Below are 21,241 nucleotides of genomic sequence, written 5' to 3'. Positions count from 1 at the left end.
GTATACACAGAGAAGATAGTGATGAGGAGGCAAACAAGGTGAGAACAAGCAGCATTATAGTACAGTATAGCACCTGGTGATGTCAAAAGCCACAGAAAGCTTTGTACAAATTCACACAGTTTTTACGCTGTTATTAAAAAAGAGTAATAAAACACATTGTAAACAGTCTGAGAACAACGGGGAGAACAACAAAACAAGAAAATCGAGGGCCTGGAATGTTGTATTATCCAATGATTGGGCCCCAAACACAGTTTTTGTGTGTGTGTGTGAGTTTTTGTGCATTTGTGTCTTGGGAGAGAGTGATTGTGTGAGCACACAGCGTTTGAGGTAAAATCTCGCAATAACCGTAAAATCACAAGCAACTGAGCAGACGATTTGATTGACTATTCTTACATGTTTCTAAGGCCTAGCTCAACACGAAACAAACGCATTACATTCTATGTAAATTTCTGTGTATGTGTCTGTAAACAATCGAATTGTGTGCATACCTGTGAGTGCATTTTCCACACAACGGTCTTCAATTTTACAGATATGTGATTTGGATGTTGTTTTTCGCATTTATTCTGTTCCCATCAGTGTTACAAGTAAGGGTGTATTACTAATTCTAAGGACGATGGCATGGATCAGAGATACTGCTGGTATAAGATTTCACAGGAATTAGTATACGTGGTGTAAGGGAATTGTGAAATCATGACTTTATGAACACAAGAAAGGACAGCACGCACACACTATAAATATTCAGTGTGTCTGAACATTTCTACGATACACCAATTAGATTTGGCACATCATCTTGTTTTCCCGCATGAACACTCCTTTCGATTCCTAGCAGGCTCCGAAGCTTGATGCCTGATGCGATTACCATGCAGCGCACAACTTGGGATATATCTCTTCTTCACTTACTTCTATACATTTTCTTTCTGAGGGGCAGCCACTGCAGCTGTGGGTAGTGGTGTGAGAGGTCGAAGGAGGAGTGAAAAGGTACATGGAGATGGTGAGAAGGCTGCATGAGTGTGAAGGCAGGAGGACCCTTTGCGACTTGAAAAACAACCACGTTTACCAGTGCAGTCCACGAACCGATCAACGACACAAGGAGACCGTCACATACATAGCCTGCACACTCTGTTCAGAGTGAGAGCCACATTAGGATAAGTGTTTGGGAACCAGTGCATCCCTAACGTTTGGTTACTGCTATATGAGTCCTCTTTCATAAAGGCTCTCACTTTTCTAGCACTATCTCCTCATATTTGGGCGGAGGATCACTGTAGGGGGTTGTCGTCTCATCACTGCTGCTCTCTAAGTGGCCGGTAACTTCTTCGTAGGATGGCGGTGGGGTCGCCCCGGACAGGTGGGAAGCCACGGACAAAGATGAATCTTGTACATACAAGGAGCGATTGTTCTGAGAGTGGCTGGTGTGATGATGGGCGTCTTGCGGCGTGACCGAAGCCCCGTCCCTCTCGCCACTGCTGACCACCATGCTGGGCCTGTCATTGGCGTGAGAGTTCTCTGAATGCAAAGGAGGGTCGCGGTGCACCAGGATGCGCGGGAGGCTGCGGGCGTTCCGGTTAGCCAGATAGCGGTTCTGGGTGTAGGCCGGACGCCGGCGCGTGGCCTTCTGCAGTTGACAGCGCCAGATGAGGAAGAGCGCAATGATGATGAGAAGAGCCACGCCCAGTAGGGGCACCACCATGTACACAGTGTCCGGGCGCGCAGAGCGGGAATCAGCATTGCTGTTCACTGTGTAGATGCTGCGGTTTTTCCAGAACTCCATCTATGAATGAAGTGATAAATGATATAAGCCAGTTGCACACATGAAACTGTTAAACTGCCGTGGCCTTCTGTGTTTCATACTAGCATTCACACACCACCACCAGAACATCATTCCACAGATTTGTCATTTTTCCACCAATGTTTTTTTTTTTTTTTTTTACATTCTGTTGTTAAATCTTATTAAAATAATGCTGGCTGATGGCTTCAACAAAAGTATATACCATCAGTTAACAACCTTGAAAATCACAATCTGTCTCTCTTTAAAGGTTTTTAAGGTATTGGTAAAAAAAACTGTTTCCCTATAGAGGAAATGGATTTTAAAATGAGAGGATTTTTATTTCTGAAACCCAACTGCACTCTATTTTGGCCTTAATAATTTTAAATAAGTTAGTATACTTGTTTAACAGGGAGACAACAGTGTCAATAAAAATGTGATGTATGAAAAAAACAATTTTAAGATATTACAGAGCCCCGCACATGACATGCAAGAAAAAATAAATAAATTGTGCACACGATTACTATTTCGTTCCCTCGATTTGCTAATTCGTTCCCTCGATTTAGCAAATCGAGGGAACGAATTAGTAAATTGTGCGCACAATTTATAAATCGAGGAAACGAAATAGTAAATCGTGCACACGATTTAGCCTACTATTTTTTTCCTGCATGCCATGTGCAGGGCTCCGTAAGATATCACTAAAGCTGTAATTTAGTAAATTATGAACAAAAAGTGAAAATATTATTGTGTATATTTAGGATACATAAATGCTAGCTAAGCTAGCCATTAGGTCATTTTATTCCAAAAAAAAGTGTAAAATGTGATCTACATTACTTTTTTTATTTCCATCACAGAATGCCATTAAACACAACATGTAATTTACGATGTGATGGAAATGGAACTGAGATTAAAAAAAAATAATTAAAAAGAAGTTTTAATAGAGTTCCTTTTCTAAAAGTCTACAGGGCCAAAAGTAACACCTAATAGAAACACCCACTTATGAATTGTAGATCTGTATGTCATGTTTGCCTGTAGGTAAAGCGTGTGGAGTAATTGCTTTGGTTCCTAAGAACTTTGCGACTGGCTCAAATTCTGTGACAGCAGATTTCTTACATAAACGCATCCAAACCTGGCAAGTGCTTGTTCACACATATTGTTCACTCTAATACTGCACTGTTTCAGCAAATTGCTGAAACTGATTTGCTGGTATTTTGACAACCTCTCTAAAAGGAACAATCTGTAATGTGTAAAGCAGTAGACTTGCATTAAAGGGGTCATGACATGAGAAATCAAATTTGCCTTGATCTTTTAGAAAATAAGAGGTCTTTGTACCATTAAAACATCTTCCAAGTTCCATAGCTTAAAATATCCTCCTCATTGTAAACAAAGCATTTATTTAATCAAGCTCCAAAAACAGCCCGTTTTGGATTCAAGGGGCAAGATGACGTAACCTGGGCGAAGTCGTTCGCATAAACACAAGGCATCGACGAATTGTCATCTTCTCACCATAGGCCCCGCCCACTGGTGTTCAGTCGCTTAACGGCTTGACATTTAAAGGGTTAGTTCACCCAAAAATGAAAATTCTGTCATTAATTACTCACCCTCATGTCATTTCAAACCCGTAAGACCTTCGTTCATCTTCGGAACACAAATTAAGATATTTTTGATGGAATCTGAGAGCTGTCTGACCCTGCATAGACAGCAACGCAACTGAAATGTTCCCAAGTCCAGAGATGTAGCAAGGAGATCTGTAAAATAATCTATGTGACATCAGTGGTTCATCCGCAATTATACGAAGCTACGAGAATACTTTTTGTCCGCAAAAGAAAAAAAAATCGACTTTATTCAACAATTCGTCTCCTCCGCTTTTTTTTTTTTTTTGCGCACAAAAAGTATTCTCGTAGCTTTGTATAATTGGGGATTGTAACAACTGTTCGTAGGTCAGGAAGAAGGAGGCGGGAACCGGCGGACGTTGCTGTCTATGCAGGGTCAGACAGCTCTCAGATTCCATCAAAAATATCTTAATTTGTGTTCCGAAGATGAACGAAGGTCTTACGGGTTTGAAATGACATGAGGGTGAGTAATTAATGACAGAATTTTCATTTTTGGGTGAACTAACCCTTTAACACTCATGTTTGGGTCACGTCTTTGTACAGATATCAGCAGGATCCCAGCGTAAGAAACAAGTGGATAGTTTATTTTTATTGGCACCCCGGATCGTGTCAGAGAATTGATTGGAACATTTTGTTTTGTAAACGAGGCACAGTGTCGTGGAGAGTTCACAACCAAACATTTGTTGAAAGATGAAGCGGTACTATATCTGACTGCAGCTGCAGCACAAACCATAAGTAAATGATTTCATTATGCTTTGTCTGGAAATTACCGTTTTATTTTGATCATGTTGTCATAACACACCTGCAATAGCGAGGTGGCGTTGATACTGTTTCCTATGCGATGACGTTAGCTAATCGTAACGGTGGCCGATTACTGAGATGCCTTAAAGGACCCGCCCCTTAAAAACAGGTTGTTTCAGAATGAGGGTTGAAAATAATTATTTTTCCACACATTTATTTGTGCAAAAAACTTCATTAACATTGTAAGTAAACCTCAAGGAACATATTAAAATAATAAAAAATTAATGTCACGACCCCTTTAATATTAAATTGCATCCGCTAACAAAAAACAAACAAACACAGGAAATAGAATTTGTTTACATCTTTGGCCGATGAAGACAGGATTTACCGTTCGCTCCTTATTTTCAAACACTTCATTGGCCTCCTCAAAGCTGCAGCTCTCCTCGGCACACTCCCTCTCAATGTTGCCCGGCCGGAACTCCTCCAGGAAGCCATTAGCCCGTGGAAAACGTTTGAGGAGAGAGTTTGCATCCTTGCCATCTAGGAACGCTGAGAGATCGGAAGACATCGGTATGTTTTATTGGGGGCAAAGGTGTTTCTCTGTTTGTTCCTGTGAGTAGTATACGTATGTTTGCCAGTCATATACTCAAAAATGATAGAAAAATCTTTTTTTTTTAAATTCTGATAATCATTTTCCATCCATTTATCGCTCTGCATTACATTAAAGTCCAAACAATAACAAAAATGAAGCATATTCACAGAAAAATGTTCACAAGACCTATAACGTACATTTAGAAAATCAATTTTCATTTCATGCAGACTATAAAATCTATTTCATAAATTATCAGTACGGGCTATTTCAATGCTGAAATGAGTGCAGCACATCTCAAGAAGGGCTCAAAGAACCCAAAGAGCTTTGACACATCTTCTATTACTTCAAGGTTTTATGTCATTTAACAAGGCGTGCCAAGAACTACTGCACTATTTTTTTTAGATCAGACAGAAATATGAATGGACCCTATTCCAACATCAACATTTTAAGATGAAGTTGTTGAAAACTGGTCCTTACCTGCTGCCATACTACAACAAGAGAACTCAGTCTGAATTATTTTGACCTAGGGAGAAGAAAAGATGCATTTAAAGGGTTGGAAAAAGTTTTCTTATGTGCACACTTGTTGTTATTCATCATAATTATGGCCATTTGTTTTTATCAAATGACAGACAAAACAACAAATCAACAGTGAAGAATCAGATATGAACTCCAGGCCATTGACATACTAAATATTCTGGTAAATATTCTAATTGGCATATTCTAAAATATAACATATAAAAAAAGACTGCTATCAAGAAGCTGATATCTTTACTATATAAATCTATAATAATCTCTTGCCCTTCTAAGATAATGCTGATGGGGGAGGGAGGGAGGAGGGGCGGGGGAGGAGGTTCCCATAGTAACGGAGAGGGTAGATAGAGAGATGCGCGAGCTAAATTTATATCACTCGAGCTCGAGCTCACTCCTTAACGAATTAATTTAATTCGTGAGTTACTATCGCTTTATCGCACACGAAAAATGCCACCCCAACGCAATTTCACGTTTATTAATGTCTAAAAACCGCATCGAATAAAAAATAACGGAGATAACACGAGTAAGAAAAATAAGACATACAAAGCATACTTGAAATTCTAGATACAAAATAGATTTTCTTCTAAGTGCAAGTGTTTTTAGAAAATATTGACAAAACTATTTAATGTAGTTACATTACCTACGGCCATTCTTAAAAGCAAATAGCTTTCTTAAAAGCGAATAAAATATTAATAAGAGACCAATTCAGTTTGACTATAGCAGCTGGCAGTAGTCCTTAGAGGGGCTCTCAGTGGGATTAAAGATGTATATTTATAAAGGCAGCGAAATTTTTAGTTGCCATGGAACAAAACAAAACAATGTATACATTTGTAACTCAGAGGAAGATGCAAAATAATAATAAAGCCTACCTTCCAGGCTGTTGCAATTGCTAGTCCATTCCATCCCTGTTTCTAGGGAGCACCCCCATGAGTCACGGATGCCGTTTGATTGACATGCGGATGGACCAATAGGAGTCACGGATTCCCCCTGATTGTCCAATGAAATTTTACTGTCCCATGGAACAAAACAAAACAATGTATACATTTGTAACTCAGAGGAAGATGCAAAATAATAATAAAGCCTACCTTCCAGGCTGTTGCAATTGCTAGTCCATTCCATCCCTGTTTCTAGGGAGCACCCACATAAGTCACGGATGCCGTTTTATTGACATGCGGATGGACCAATAGGAGTCACGGATTCCCCCTGATTGTCCAATGAAATTTTACTGTTGATTTCGTACACGCAAAGTCATACTTCTTGGGGAATGGGGAAAATAACCTGGGTAGTGTAGTCTGTCTCAGTCTGCACACGTATACGCTTCTCCGACACAGTTTCTAGAAACCCTTGCATGTTTATGCCCAGACATTAATGTTTTATTCGTATCGTTATGGACGCGGAGTGCCATCAAGTGATATTTTAATTTGAGAAAGAGGATGATATAGAGTCAGGGGTCTCTCTCGATGCCACGCCTTGAGTTAAAAGACAGCATTACCCACAATGCTGAACCGCTCCTTTTTAACTCTGGCTTGCCGCTCGTGATGGAACGGTGTGATTTTTGAAATATCAGTAAGCCACAAGGTTGCAAAATGACCTTTGAACTCACATTTAAATGTAACAACCAAATTAAGCTATACCATCCTAAATGTCTTAATATTCTACTGCGTATGTGAAAACATACCTGGCAATAAAGCTCATTCTGATTCTGATTCTGATTCTGATACTGGCCTACATTAACAGAAATTTCTAGTAAATAAAACATGTTGGATAAATTAGACATAGCAAATTGCGTACTGAAGCTAATTTCTCTGGCATTGTTATTTTATTTATTTATTTATTTTTATTTACATTTTTCCCCCACAAAATTAGTTTGAGGTCAAACAATAAGCCATAGACACCCTGCAGTACCACCATAGTCCCTCTAGGGGTCACAGACCCCCTGTTAAAAACCCCTGATGTAACTCCTGTTATGCTGTAATGTGTTTCTCAGTTTTAAAGTCACTTTACCTTGTGAAAAAGAAGTGCACATAAGTGTATTAAATGCACACTTGTGTACATGCAATTGTAAAAGTATATTTAAGAAAAAAAAAAAAGTTTTTGCAGATAATATTAAATTAATTAAATAAAAGGTCACGTGTACTTAAAAAGAGGACACTTTCATTAGTATATTTGGTAACGGTTTATTTTAAGGTGTCCTTGTTACACATGTTACAAGTAATTACTATTATAATAACAAAACATTATGCATAATTACATGCAAGTAACCCTAAAACAAGCCCTAATCCTAACCCTAAACCTATAGTAAGTAGTTAATTAATATTACTCAGTACTGTACTAAATGTATAATTACACTGTAACAAGGACACCTTAAAGTATAACCCTATATTTCTTAACACACTTAAGTACACTTTTAGAAAGTGAAAATTATTTAATTACTATGTTTTAATAATCTTTTGCCATGCTTCATTTTTATGTTTTATTTTTATTTTTATGTTAACTAAAAAAACTAAAGCACTTATAAAGTACTTACAGTTAATAAAGGTTAACTCAAATTTAATGCATTTTAAATGTACTAAACTGCAACTTCATTAAATGTGTAATTACAAATATGTTTAAAAACATAATTTACAAATTTCAATAAAAATAACATGAAAGTATGCTTGTTAGTACATTCAGCAGTACATTATGAAATTGCATTTAAAGACGTACTATTATTTCTGTAATAAGTGCTCATTTTTAAATATGCTAAAATGTTTTTCTTTTTCTCAAGGGTTTACAGTATACTATAACACTTTTATGGATTTTATATACTGAACAAACATATATCTTAGAAGTGTTAGAGGCTTTCCATAGCCTAAATGTTCTAACTGTTCTGATCTTTTTCTGGCCCATTGGTAACCACTTCAATGCCCTCCAATAAGAAACTGCCTTTTCTCCTACAGTATATATATTCATAGAAGTAGCAAAGCTATCAAGTCAGGTCTCTGCTGACCTGTGACTTTAACAGAAAGAGTCCAGTCTTGAAAATCCAACATTCTTAAGGGGACATTGTCATAGTACAGTGTCCTTTATCAAAACTCTTTTGTTTGAAACCTGGACAAACAGCAGAGCCCCTCCTAGTCAACAGATAGGCTCAGAAAACATCAAAGGACTCAAGTGAGTTCAAAAAAGAGACTTATCAGAAGCACAAATCCCAAACAGACAAGGTTTGCACTCATTTAAATATAGATTTTTATTTTAAATCAAAAGTACAAAAGTAGAAAAATATGCCATAAATACATATATACATAAATCATATTATTAAATTAGGGATGGGTAATAGAATACAAATAGAATTTTATATACAAAAGAAGGTAAGAACCCTGAGATCGCTCTGAAACAGCATTTCCCAATGTGGGATTGCATTTGCATTACTTTTATGCAAGACATATCTAAATCTGCATTCATGTAATTGATGTTTCCTGCATAAAACAATCAGTAAAATCACTCTGGTTGTGCTCGAGATGCTCATAAGAAACACCATGTCCATGCACTGAATTATTGATGGCACGACTTCTCTAATAGAGCGCGATGTGGCATTATCCAGTGTTGATGTTAAATTTATGATCTTTTCCTCAGTGTAAGGTCACTGTTGCAAAGACGGGTGAGGATGAACATTCAGTTGTAACTGGTGAAGTGACTGTTAAGTTTAAGACACTCCTCAGCGTCGCTGTCGTCATCTTCATCACAGCTGTCCTCCTCTTCCTCGCTGTCTGACTCATCGTAGAAGTTTATGGTGGCCTGCGCTGGGAAATTTCTGAGCAGGGCCTCGCCATCGCTGAAGAGGTAGTCGTAGGATTTCGATCTGGGCCAATACAGCCTAAAGTATGAAGAAATAAATGGGTAAATACAAACTACGCAAACAGAGCACGGAAATGCACTTTTTAGCATGGTAAAATAAGCCTTATTTGGAACGGATTAGGGTTTTAGAGCCAAAATAAAAGCATGTTATAAAACAAAACCATTGCTCAAGCAAAATTAAATGCTCACTGACCTGACAGGGTGCTGGAAGGACTGCAATTTGCCATCTATTGTAGTGTTACTGGGCATTTCTGGCCTGGAGTAAGGCTGGAAAGAGTGAGAAAAGACGTGTAAGACCACATGCACGAAATACAGCTCAAACAATGCTTCCTGTCCAGTGTTTATGAGGTGATATCACTGCCAGCTTCGTGGGTGTAAAACACCCTGGGCAGGATGCAAAAGCTGTGACATGGAGGGTGTCAGGCTAAAGTGTTTGTGGGAACCTGGCTCCAACTCCCTTTCCCAAACCTAGAGGTGTCTGCTTAAATCTTGGCAAGCGATCGCTTGCTCTCTGGGAGCTGTTTTCCCCTACACCTCGTCTCTGGGCACAGACTCAGTGTTCACACTCAGACAGTGGTGCCATATGGCTAAGTGTCTCAGCGCTAGAGCTGCTCAGTTTGCCTTTGCGTCACTGAATGGCTTGGTGTCAATGAAACACCTCCACAGTCACACAATCTGCTGCCTAATGCTCACCACATGCCTGTCTGTCACCTAAAAGCTACCTGCTGCTCTAAAAAAACTGTATGCCATACAAACAATTGAAATCTTCCGTGCTGTAAAGTTGAATTAACCCGCAGCCTAATAAATAGCACTACAGGAGTTCATAACGGTACCATGTGTTTTCTGAGCTTAATAACATTCCTATAGCCTACAGATGGACATTCTATTGAAATATTAGAATTGCAGTGGTGGAAAAAAAACTTACACAAGCCAACTTGGTTCTCCGGCATTCAGTTTGTGCATCCTTTCTTGTCATGAGCCACGGTCTCCACAGGCAAGCTGGGCTGTGGATCGAATGAGAGTAATATTTTAGATGTGCATCTAACAGGTAACCTCTAAATAAAGAATAGAATAGAATAGAATGCTCACCTGCTAGACTGCTGGATGTCAGTGTTCATTGTATTGGAAACAGGAGCTGCAACGCACACAGAATTCATTTCTTTTTCACTTTTTTTGCTGGGCGATAATTCCCAAATAGTCCTGTTTTGGAAGATCTCTGAGAGATGGACGCCTTGGATGAGTCGTTATCCTCCGCAGGGAACCGAATGAATGAAGAAGAGTCGCTCTCGGGGTTTTTATGGAGCTGGAGCTGGAGCTACAGGGGCGGGGCTGGACGATGGTGCCGATGCCAAACGATCCGAGGTTGTTTTATTAAGAGGGGGTTTGGTGCTGTTTGCCAAATCATGGGGATAGAGACTGCTATGGACATTTTGGTGTGAAGACTTCTCCAGTTGTATAAACAGTGCGCCCCAGCGTGAGGGTGAGAAATCTGGTACGGTGAGGTTATTGCAACAACACGGAGGGGCAAACTTACACACCATCTGCGAGAAAGACGACGTGGGGCGACACAGGAGTGGAGCCATATATAATATAGGCTAGGCTAGTTAGTTAGTTGTAAGGTTTAGGACTACGCAGGCTTGATCAAACCATACATAAAACCCAAAACGTGTGCTTACTTATCTATACAACGTTCTTATTAATTCTCTGTAGGCTTAGCCTATATATTATTTTATTTATTTATTTTAGATTTTAAGTTCTGTCCCCTGTGTTCTTGTTAAAATTATGAAATTATGTAAATAAAACGAATCAATAAAAACACTACTGACGTCATCTTATTGAATTGTATTACTTTTACCCGTTTATTTATTACCAGTTTTTGATTTTGTACAGCAACCGACAGTGCAAAACAGAACGTTTGTAGAAATTTTTTATTCTCTCAATTCTAAACTCTTTTTTTTTAGGCTAGGCTATAATATAATGACGCCATGTAGTAGGCTAGCAGGGGCTAATTGTAAACCCTCTTCTTTTAAAGGCATAACTACCCAACACAGACCTATAGGTATTTTATTATTTAGCTTAAGATTGTATAAAACAGTTGTATAAAACTGAATTTTCTTTGAATACCCCTACTTTTATTTTGATTTTCTGATGACCCGTCTCTGCTGTCTGTGGCTCCTTTAATTATTGCCTTCAAAAACTGATCTGAAAACAGCTGTTAACTTAAACACTTGCAGGAGTCACCAAAAGCTTAAGAACTAAAGCCGATCCGCGGTCAGTTCGAGCGCGTCTCGCGCTGTTTGTCTAAAAGCACGCGTTTACACTTCAGCCCGTTGAAGGGTGCAAAATATCTCACTAAGCGAATTTAATGAGGTCCTAATGGGGGCTTGATGGACTTCGACGCTCCATTTGGAGGAGCAAATTTGCTAGACTGCGTCACTCCGACCTCCTATAGGGCCAGCAAACTGACCCGCGTCAGGCAAAAGGCACAAATGGACAACTCAAGATAGCGGCGAGCAATTGCTTAAACATACAGTTGAGATAACAGATAATGCAATGAATTAATTAACGGTTGTGTTTTCGTTCACTTTAATCTAATTAGAAAACGATGTGACGGACAAACTTGCAGTTAATTTGCAGTTAAAAAGTTAATTTCCTCAAAGTCACGAGATAGGCCTATGTAAATTAAACGAGTAGGCCACAGATTACACCAATTGAAGTAATTTAAAGGATCAAAGCATAGATAGATAGATAGATCCTAAGAAACTACAGCACAGAGCAGCAGACAGCGAGGGTGGCAATAAGAGATAGGTATGTTGTTTATTCTGTTCATTTGGGAGTGTTCTGGTTTATGGGGGTCTGTCTAGTCCCAGTCTGTTTTAACATTTGCTGATCTCAGAGTCTTGGAAACCCCCTGCCACTAACGCTCTTAAAAAATCTTCTCCCCCATGGTCAGGAATGTCAGTAATCACCAGCCCACTGCTCCCCAAGCCTGACCAGTGTGTGTTTTTTTTAAGCAAGTCAACACGAATCTTTAATTTAAAATAACACGAATTGGATTAGTTAGAGCACACAGTGTATATCAGTTCTCCCCAAGAATTCAACAAAAGTGAAGATCTCTGATTTGTTGTTTTGTCTTGTTCTTGTAACTAAGTACTGCAGAGTCAAATAAATTTCTTTTGTCTTTCTTTTTTAATGAAAGATATGAATTGATATGTGACTAATACATGACACTAAAGTGTCAGTTTAAACTGTTTATTTAAAAGTTAGCGTCTAGCTCGCTAACAAACTGGGTTAAAAAGTATTGGTCTGATGAAGTTATATGTTTTAAAAAATATTTGAATAATGCAGTGACCGGTCCCTCAAGCCGAGATTGACTTAATCATTTAGATCACACTCACAGCACTGGTAAATTCCAAAATACACGTAATGGATTATTTCAGAGGAAATTCCATGGCTTATTTAAATGTTAACCGATTTCTCACATCTCAGATTTACTAAAAAAAAACACACTGCTTTTGCAATGCCTCCTTTTGAAATATTTCACTTGTCTTTGTAAATAATAAATTCACTTGTGTGAATTGAATAATGGTGAAACTTATTTTAAACTATGAGGAAATAACTGGAAAATATTTTTGTATGCATTTGTATGTCTTCCTTTTACATTTTTTATTCTGACATAAAAGTAAAAAAATAAATGAAAAACAAATTACTTGAATGTACAAAATTATATACATCAAAGAATGTCTTCTTTTTAAATATTTCACTTGCCTTTTTATATTTAAAGAGTTGCTTGACTGATGCAGTATTACTTCAGTGTTCACAACATTGTCAGTTTCAAACAAACCTTAAACTATTGCATTAAATACAGTGCTTAAGCAATCTGTGTTGATTGCTTTTCTTAAAGCTACAGACCCTCATCGGCCCTCTAAAGGGCCAACATTCCTCATTGTAAACCAGTCAAGAGCCAATAGCATTATTATTACAGAAGATTCTTTAGATGCATTGTCAATTAAAACCTTTTTATTACAGTAAAGCTACATTTTTAGTGCAACTATAAGCATTTCAGATTAGTTTAGTTGCCCATAAGTTAAATAGCCCTATTGACTCTTGACCCCGACGAATGAACTAGAGCTGTTTCCTTACCATTTGGTAAATTAGCTTTTCACTCTTAAACAAATTTGAATGGGTCTGTTTAATTGAATCAACATAAATGCCAAAATTCAGAAAACTCAAAGTAAAACTATAGCATTAGCATTTTTAAAACAATGCTATTAAATATCTCATGGTACAGCTGACCTTTTCTCAGGGTCAGAGTGTCGAGCGATGTTCATTCCAGTGACCCAGTCATTCTCACGTCTACACAAGCATCACACCTCTGCTCTCATCTGAGGCAGTGTGTGGATGACACCGCATGAGCACACTTCTCTCGCCCTCTCTGCTGCTCCGTCCATGTTCCAGGACCGGCATCAGTGTTCCCACATCAGCACCAACATTCTCACTTCTCAACTCTGAACCTCACTGATGCACATTCATCAAGCAATCAGGAACAGAATGACAGAGCCCTGAAGCTGAATGAAAGTTAACGTAGTGAATGAAGTTAATGTAATTAGAAAAACCTCCAATAGGGGGCAGTCTGCTCAAAATGATTATCTAAGACTGTTGAAATCCTTTGTTTTTAGGATCCTTTTGAACCATATGAAGACAATAATTCAACCTAATGTTTTATGTTAATTTAGTGTTTTGTCAGTTAATGTTTGCAATGATTATTTTATGATTTATAGTTTTTATTTATTTATGTTTTTAGCCATCTGCAGTGAGGCTAATGGTTCACTCAAGAATCTGGTGACTACAGATATTCATACATGGTGCCATCAATGACATCAAAGATCACTAGTTTTATATGTGTCATAATAGTTTTAACTTTAAAGCCACAATAAAGAGGTTAAGAGTTAAGCGGAAATTCACTCACAAACTGAAATTCTGTGTGTTCCTCACAAAAACCTTCAGGGGGTTTTGGAATATATCATGCAAGTTATATGGATTACATTTATGGTAGTTTTATAATACTTTTTTTTCCCGAATGGTTACAATATATGTTCATTGTATGAGAAAGAGCAGCAAGAACATTTACTTTTGTGTTCCACAGAAAGAACAAAATAGTGATAATTATGGGGATGATTATGGTGAATAAATGATGAATGAATGTTATTTTTCTTTTGTGTGCAAAAAGTCATTATAAATTAAACATTTCAGAGAAATTGCATATTTGATTCAGAACCTGGATGACATTATTAGATTATCATAGACTTTAGTCAGGGCAGATGCCATATTGAACTTTATGTTAATGAAAACCAGGCTGTGAGGGATAGACTACAGACTTCACAATAGTACATAATGTGTAAAGTTAGATCACATCATTTTCAAAACTCACAACTTTCAAACCTGTTTCATGGAGAGTTTGTCTACTGAAAGTTTCTCTGGGAAGATGATTTCTCAGATAAACAATTGGCATGTTAATGAACTACAGTACAAATCCATCGAATACACCGTACTCTTATCCCTCTCAGCCTCATTTTCACTCTTGTCAAAACTTAAACATAGTGCAACCCTGACAAAAGTCAATCACATTATTATCATGACAGGTAGCCATTGAAAAATGAAATGTTTATGATCTTCCATTATAAGGCAGACCTTTTCTCAGGGTCAGAGTGTCGAGCGATGTTCATTCCAGTGACCCAGTCATTCTCACGTCTACACAAGCATCACACCTCTGCTCTCATCTGAGGCGGTGTGTGGATGACACCTCATGAGCACACTTCTCTCGCCCTCTCTGCTGCTCTGCTCTCTCCACTGGCACCCAGTTATACACAGAACCTGCATCACTGTTCCCACATCCGCACCTACACACAAATAAACACCGACCCTGCTTTAACCCAGAGCAGTCTAGAAGCATGGCAGACTGTCTCAAACCAAATTTATTGTATGGAATAAATATAAAAAATTGTAAGTATAATTGGGGACCAATTCTCACTATTAATAACTATGACTTTTGCCTCAATAAACTCCTAATTTGCTGCTTATTAATAGTTATTAAGGTAGTTGTAGTTTTAGGTGGGGTAAGAGGGATGTAAAATATGGTCACGCAGAATAAGGCATTAATACGCGCTTTATAAATAGCCTACTAATAAACAGTCGAAATGCTAGTAATATGCATGCTAATAGTTAAAAGTGAGAACTGGTCCCTAAACTAAAGTGTTACCATATAATTACTGTTTTATAGTTAAACAATTTCAGAGAAAATTGTGCTATGATAACCTATTAGCATAATTTTTTATCACTATTTCTCAAAATGTAAATATAGATACATATATACAGTAGACCCATAGATGGATGGATGGATGGATGGATGGATAGATGGATGGATGGATGGATGGATAGATGGATGGATGGATGGATGGATGGATGGATGGATGGATGGATGGATAGATGGATGGATGGATGGATGGATGGATGGATAGATAAAGTTACATCACTGATGAAGATGGTCCATGCAATATCACATAAACCGAGCTAATCAATAATGAAATTCATTATCAAATTATCATTAGCTATTTTAGAGTAATTAATTGAGAAATTTCTTTCTTAAAAATACAGGTTCTTTATTGATATCCGTGATTCCCTGAATAAACTTTAACATCCATGGATCTTTTTCATTGGACAAAATGTTGTTTTTTATTGTGGAAAAAGGTTCTTTACAAAAAATGTTCTTCACACTAGGAAAAGAAATGGTTCTAGTACTCCTTACTGAAAGGTTCTTTGGGAGAAAAAAGCTTCTTCTGTGGCATCAGTGTGAAAGCCTTCTTTTGGAACCTTTATTTTTTAGTGTAATATTATTAATAAATTGCTCACTAGTAAAGCGCTGAAACGCAGTGTAAAAATGGTAATAGATTTTAATCAATTGATGCTTCTGCCTCGACTAAGAAATAACCCTTATATGATTCAGAGTTATTGACTAATGTAATGAGATTCCATGCTGTAACATGTTCCTGAACATGACGCTTGGTATTCGTGAACTTTCACCTGTAACAAACCAACCAACCCGATAGTCTCTGTCTGACACCCTGTGCAGTGGCAGATGTGTCTGTGTGCCTGTGGACATGCCAGCTCACTGCGACACTTTACAGGAAGCAACCCGATCAACTTCCTATGGCATTTAAAACTGATGGGCTCTCACAGATCACACTGTGTTAATATGGTGCATGTGTATGTGTAACAGGCATAGCATTGTACTTCTTATTACCTTTTATTTATAATACATTAAGCATGCAGTCAAATGATTAAACTTTTTTTTTTTTTTTTTTTTTTGAAAATATATTTTAAATATATATTTAAATATTAAGGATAAATGTAGAAAATACATTAATCAAAATACAATATTTAAAAAAATACATTTAGAAATATATTTTGGTAAATGATAGTTGAAACTATTTAAAAAATGTATTTCATTGAGCATCACTGTTTGCAACATATGTTTAGGATATTTCAAATATATTTTGGCCACAAAAATATATATACGGTATATTCTGCCATATGTGGTGTAGAGCAAAGTAAACTTAAGTGTGATATCATGATTGCATTAATATTTATGATTTCTATCACTGTGTAAACCGTTAACCAACATTGCTTTAAGCAACGACCGTCTAGTGACCCTGTTCACTCATGTGCTTCTCACACCTCTCATCTTATCTAAGGAGGTGTTGAGGTGACACCAGCCTTCACACTACAGATCATGGCCATTCTGCTCACTCTCTGCTCCGACACACATGCCCAGGTCAAGACACGGAGCCAGGGCGGCCATTCCCACATCAGCACCTACATACTCTTGACCTGGATGCTGACCTCAGATGTACACATTCCAGCATCCTTTGTTTCAACCGTTTTTCTGTTATACACATAGCCATGAAAGTTTTTGTGACCAGTATTTGAGGTCAAAGAGATAGTTTAGATAAAGAACACAATCAACAGAGTTTTCAGGATTAGGTTGTGCTCTTGAGTAAATAGGGTGCTAAGACCTGGCAAATGCCTAGATAAGGAAAAAAATGCTTATTAATTAGTGTTTAGCAACAGAGTGCAATTAATTGATAAAGGGGCAATTTGTGGTTCTCAAATGGAAGTTTACAGGTCTGTTCTAAGGGGAAAAATTAGCTAGAAAAAAGTTGTAAAATATATACAGGTGCAATATATTGTGAGTTTAATAAATATTATAAATGAATGCTTTTATTCAGAAAAGGTGCATTACATTGATCAAAACTGACTGTAAAGTCTGTCTGTCTGTCAGTCTGTCTGTCTGTCACCTATCTATCTATCTATCTATCTATCTATCTATCTGTCTGTCTGTCTGTCAGTCTGTCACCTATCTATCTATCTATCTATCTATCTTTCTGTCTGTCTTTCATCTATCTATCTGTCTGTCTGTCTGTCTGTCTGTCATCTGTATGTCTGTCTGTCTGTCTGTCTGCCTGCCTGCCTGCCTGCCTGCCATCTATCTATCTATCTATCTATTTATCTATCTGTCTGTCTGTCTGTCTGTCTATCTATCTATCATCTATCTATACCTAAAGGGCAGAGAAAAACTTTCCTATGCATATTTTGTTAACATCAAAGGAAGATTAAATGTGATAAGGCAGGCAAAACCAGAGGATAACCACTAAACTAACAGCATAACCATGAATTCACAATTCATATTTGTTTTAAATTTAACCAATTTAAATTTGGTTGAATTTTCTGATCTTTGTCATTTGAAGCTTCATCCAGCGTCCATAGCACAAACAGTGTAGAGTTCATGAATTTCTCAGTTAGTGGTTTGTTCAGTATGAGTAATACTGATAGTTTTGTGGTGATCAGATATAAATAAATATACAAAATATGATAAATGTAAATGAGGTCATGGTGGGGTCAATGTGTGTCTAGTTCAGAGATGAAGCGTGCAGGTGCTGTTGTGGGAACCTGGTACATGTCAGTTATAGTGTCAGCATGGAAAGAACAGAAGAGAAGTGAGGGTGAGAGAAGTGTGTCTATGAAGGTGTGAGGACTGGTGTCATCCACACACACCTCCACAAATGAGTTCAACAGTGATGTGGTGAGAACAACAAGGTGATGGGATGGGACATCTATGAAAACTGGCTAATATGCTGTATGATATGTTTTAATGTTTGATATCTTATAAATAAGACTGACTTTTCATTTCTGCTACACTCTCTCATTTCCTGTGCAATTTTAGAAAAAGTCATCTTAAGTCATTTTTGATTCATTTTTACCAGTTTACCAGTTTCCCCCCCGATATTTCCTCCTACCAATGCATTTTATAAAATAGCATACTGTAACTCATTATTTCAGTGCCTTTATCTCTAGCTTCAGGTCGTACGAGTCAAAATTCATAGGTGTTGATTTGGGAATAAACGTTCAGACTCAGACTATCGTGCATTGTGTGTATCTCCACACCTCTGAGCTCATTTGCGGAGGTGTGCGTGGATGGCACTTCTGTAAACACACTCCTCTCACGCTCTCTGCTGTCCCTCTGGACTGGCACCTCATCCTCCGGGTCCAAACACAGTATCGCCGTTCCCACTACAGCACCTACACATCTCACCCCTGACCTGAGAGACCTCACTGTGACCCAGTGTAGATGCCTGTGTAAATATCAGTCTTATTTCATCAATCATTAATCATTTTAATAACATTTAGCAAATTTGAATAATATTGTTAAAAAGTTATTTGATTTATAGATGATTTTACAGATATATTGTAGAATAACTATGAAATCAGTATATCAATAGTTTATTTTACTTTTAGTGCAATTTGGAACCTACAACCTGAAAACATTATAAATTAAAGCTACAAAGTTATAATGTGCAGAGTAATTTTGGTGGCATAAGTGGACAAACATGTCCTTGTCACATGAATCTATTGTTTTTGCTGGTTCATGGTTGACCCTTCCAGTAAGTGGCTGGATTATTGGTATAATCTCATTACAGTGAGGTGATTTAACTGAGATTGAGTCAAGGGTTCGGCTGAAACCGGCTCAAACTGTATCTGTATACACACACACACACACACACACACACACACACACACAGACACGCACTATTCTGTAATGAGATATTTACAGGCCTCTCTCATCTTTTTAAGTGGGAGAACTTGCACAATTGGTGGCTGACTAACCGGCGCACACACTGTCTGTATATACACACACACACACACACACACACACACACACACAGACACGCACTATTCTGTAATGAGATATTTCTGCAAAAGGACACACTTTTTGTTGACTTGAAATATCTAACCAGCTAACCAGGTAAGTATGTTTGTTACACTGCAATTTCTACATATTAATGTGTAATTGTTTGTTGTCTATTAAATAGGTTACAAATGTTTTCAGAGCAAATCAGACTAAATCAAACTCTTCTTTACAGCAATGTCCTGCCATGTGGCAAATAGTTGGTCTATGACAGAATTGTAGTTTGGCTTACACTTTTAATAAATTACACAATAATGGTATGTATTTATAAAAAAAAAATACACTATTGTTTTTTCATTTGTTTTAAAAGAACAAGTTTTCTGTTAACTGTTTTGCCTTAAAAGTATGTTTGTGCTGTAAGCCTTTTTTCGTTCACTTAAATGCTAGTATTTATTTTATGCAACAATTAGGCTAGTTCCGGTCATTGAATTTGAATGGTCGTCAGCAGAGCCGTTGAAAAACACGTCTTTTTAACGGCTCTGGTCGACAGAACGCGGCGAATCGATAAGTGATTTTGTGTGGTTTTGTGTATTATGATCGAGTCATTCCGAATCAAACGATTCGTTTACTGATTCAGCGACACTGCTAGCGTGTTGTACGGAGACACGAGACGGTTGTTTCTGCTGTGGCTTAGGCCTTGAAATATTTTCGTTGGTGGAGAAAAATAGACAACGGATCTGGCAATATTGGGATTAAAATGTAAGTTACTCAATATCGACCAACTGTTACTTGTTTATTACATTGCTGTATAAAAGCAATATCACACTAGCAGTCCCGTGATAGATTTCTGAAATGGGAAACCGGATGCATTTTTAGTTTCATGGTCAAAATCGCATTGTAGTTGTATGCAGGGCTTCGGCACCGTGCCGGATATCCGGCGTGCAGCGTTTGGCTGCGGGGGGAAAAAATCCTACATTAAAAAAAAACGTGTTGATATCACTTTCGAGTCCGTATGAGTTCACCTACCTCGTATGAGAGGAGCACAGCTTTCACTCATAACCAAACTTTTTTTGCTCTTATAAACACGAGACGCGCATAATACTGTAGTAGTATCCAATTGCAGAGGCCCAGGCATGATGAATGGAAAAGCTGCGAGGCGCAATGGACAAAGATGTCCATCTAGCGCGTATAATTGTATAGAAAAACGAATTAAAAAGCAGCGGAGCTTTGTAAACAGCTCAGAGTAATCATGTCATCGCCATAAGAACGATATGATTGCCAGAACAAATTTACCGGGATTTTTGAAAAGGTCCTGTTCACACATGATCTCTTAATGGTAACTTACGGGTAATTTACCAGTTAAGACTGTATGTGTGAAAGGGGCTAAACTCTTCCTCTGCATATACTGTGAATTTGAATTGCTTAACGTTCACCTGGGAAAACTGCATTATCTCACTAGATTTGTAACATAAATCATTTAAACCGTTGCCAACACAGGAGAATACATCAACCTATTTCTAAATATGCCATTTATTGTATCGCGATTTCAAAATAAAGGTTTCTGAGTTTGCATGCGGCCAAATATTAAAATTAAATGGATTTATTAAACATCATTGTTTTACTTTTTGTAATTAAAAGACAAATATTTTGTCATTGAAAAGTTCTTAAAAATAGTATTAAAATATTGTCTCCTTCTAGTGAACCAAGTATCTGTATTTTGTCTCATCTCGTGAGTTAAGTGTATTGTCACACCCCTAGTGTCGATAAGCGGTGATATAGCTCTTAATTTTCCAAGTGTATGATATAGCTTTCATTCTTCAGGTCAACTATATATTCATGAAAAAAAAAATCTGTTTGAATAAAGAAAGCAATAACTTTGCCATAGTATCCTTTCAAATGTTAAAGTTGCCACAGTCATTGCA

The 21,241-nt window shown here is 37.6% G+C and overlaps 3 protein-coding genes across 4 annotated transcripts in view; 1 reads left to right on the top strand and 2 right to left on the bottom strand.

The window, feature by feature from the left end:
* Positions 1 to 401: 401 nt before the first annotated feature.
* Positions 402 to 6,340, bottom strand: LOC107738376 (transmembrane gamma-carboxyglutamic acid protein 3-like). 2 transcript variants are annotated; one of them, XM_016550132.1, is made up of 4 exons: positions 6,325 to 6,340; positions 5,186 to 5,231; positions 4,505 to 4,665; positions 402 to 1,768 (listed from the first exon to the last, which is right to left on the bottom strand). In XM_016550132.1, exons 2-4 carry the CDS (start codon positions 5,193 to 5,195, stop codon positions 1,217 to 1,219), a joined length of 723 nt encoding a protein of 240 aa, XP_016405618.1. In that variant the 5' UTR covers positions 5,196 to 5,231; positions 6,325 to 6,340; the 3' UTR covers positions 402 to 1,216. The 2 variants fall into 2 exon arrangements, with proteins under 2 accessions (XP_016405618.1, XP_016405617.1); XM_016550131.1 differs by lacking the exon at positions 6,325 to 6,340 and adding an exon at positions 6,109 to 6,148.
* Positions 6,341 to 8,554: 2,214 nt separating this feature from the next.
* LOC107738381 (protein ripply1-like) lies at positions 8,555 to 10,670 on the bottom strand. Its single transcript, XM_016550136.1, has 4 exons — positions 10,166 to 10,670; positions 10,002 to 10,080; positions 9,270 to 9,343; positions 8,555 to 9,095 (listed from the first exon to the last, which is right to left on the bottom strand). Exons 1-4 carry the CDS (start codon positions 10,231 to 10,233, stop codon positions 8,894 to 8,896), a joined length of 423 nt encoding a protein of 140 aa, XP_016405622.1. The 5' UTR covers positions 10,234 to 10,670; the 3' UTR covers positions 8,555 to 8,893.
* An 8,746-nt stretch (positions 10,671 to 19,416) lies between these two features.
* The window catches only part of LOC107738380 (claudin-14-like), a 6,181-nt gene continuing 4,356 nt past the window's right edge, over positions 19,417 to 21,241 (top strand). Inside the window, exon 1 of the mRNA XM_016550134.1 lies at positions 19,417 to 19,436. The gene's annotated coding sequence lies outside the window, so the exon portion shown is untranslated. The remainder of the gene's footprint in view (positions 19,437 to 21,241) is intronic.

The sequence above is a fragment of the Sinocyclocheilus rhinocerous genome, unplaced genomic scaffold (assembly GCF_001515625.1).
Source record: "Sinocyclocheilus rhinocerous isolate Xijiao unplaced genomic scaffold, SAMN03320098_v1.1 scaffold2389, whole genome shotgun sequence".
NCBI lineage: Eukaryota > Metazoa > Chordata > Actinopteri > Cypriniformes > Cyprinidae > Sinocyclocheilus > Sinocyclocheilus rhinocerous.
The sequence above is the reverse complement of the archived record's forward strand: the minus strand, read 5'-3'. Positions and strand labels throughout refer to the sequence as shown.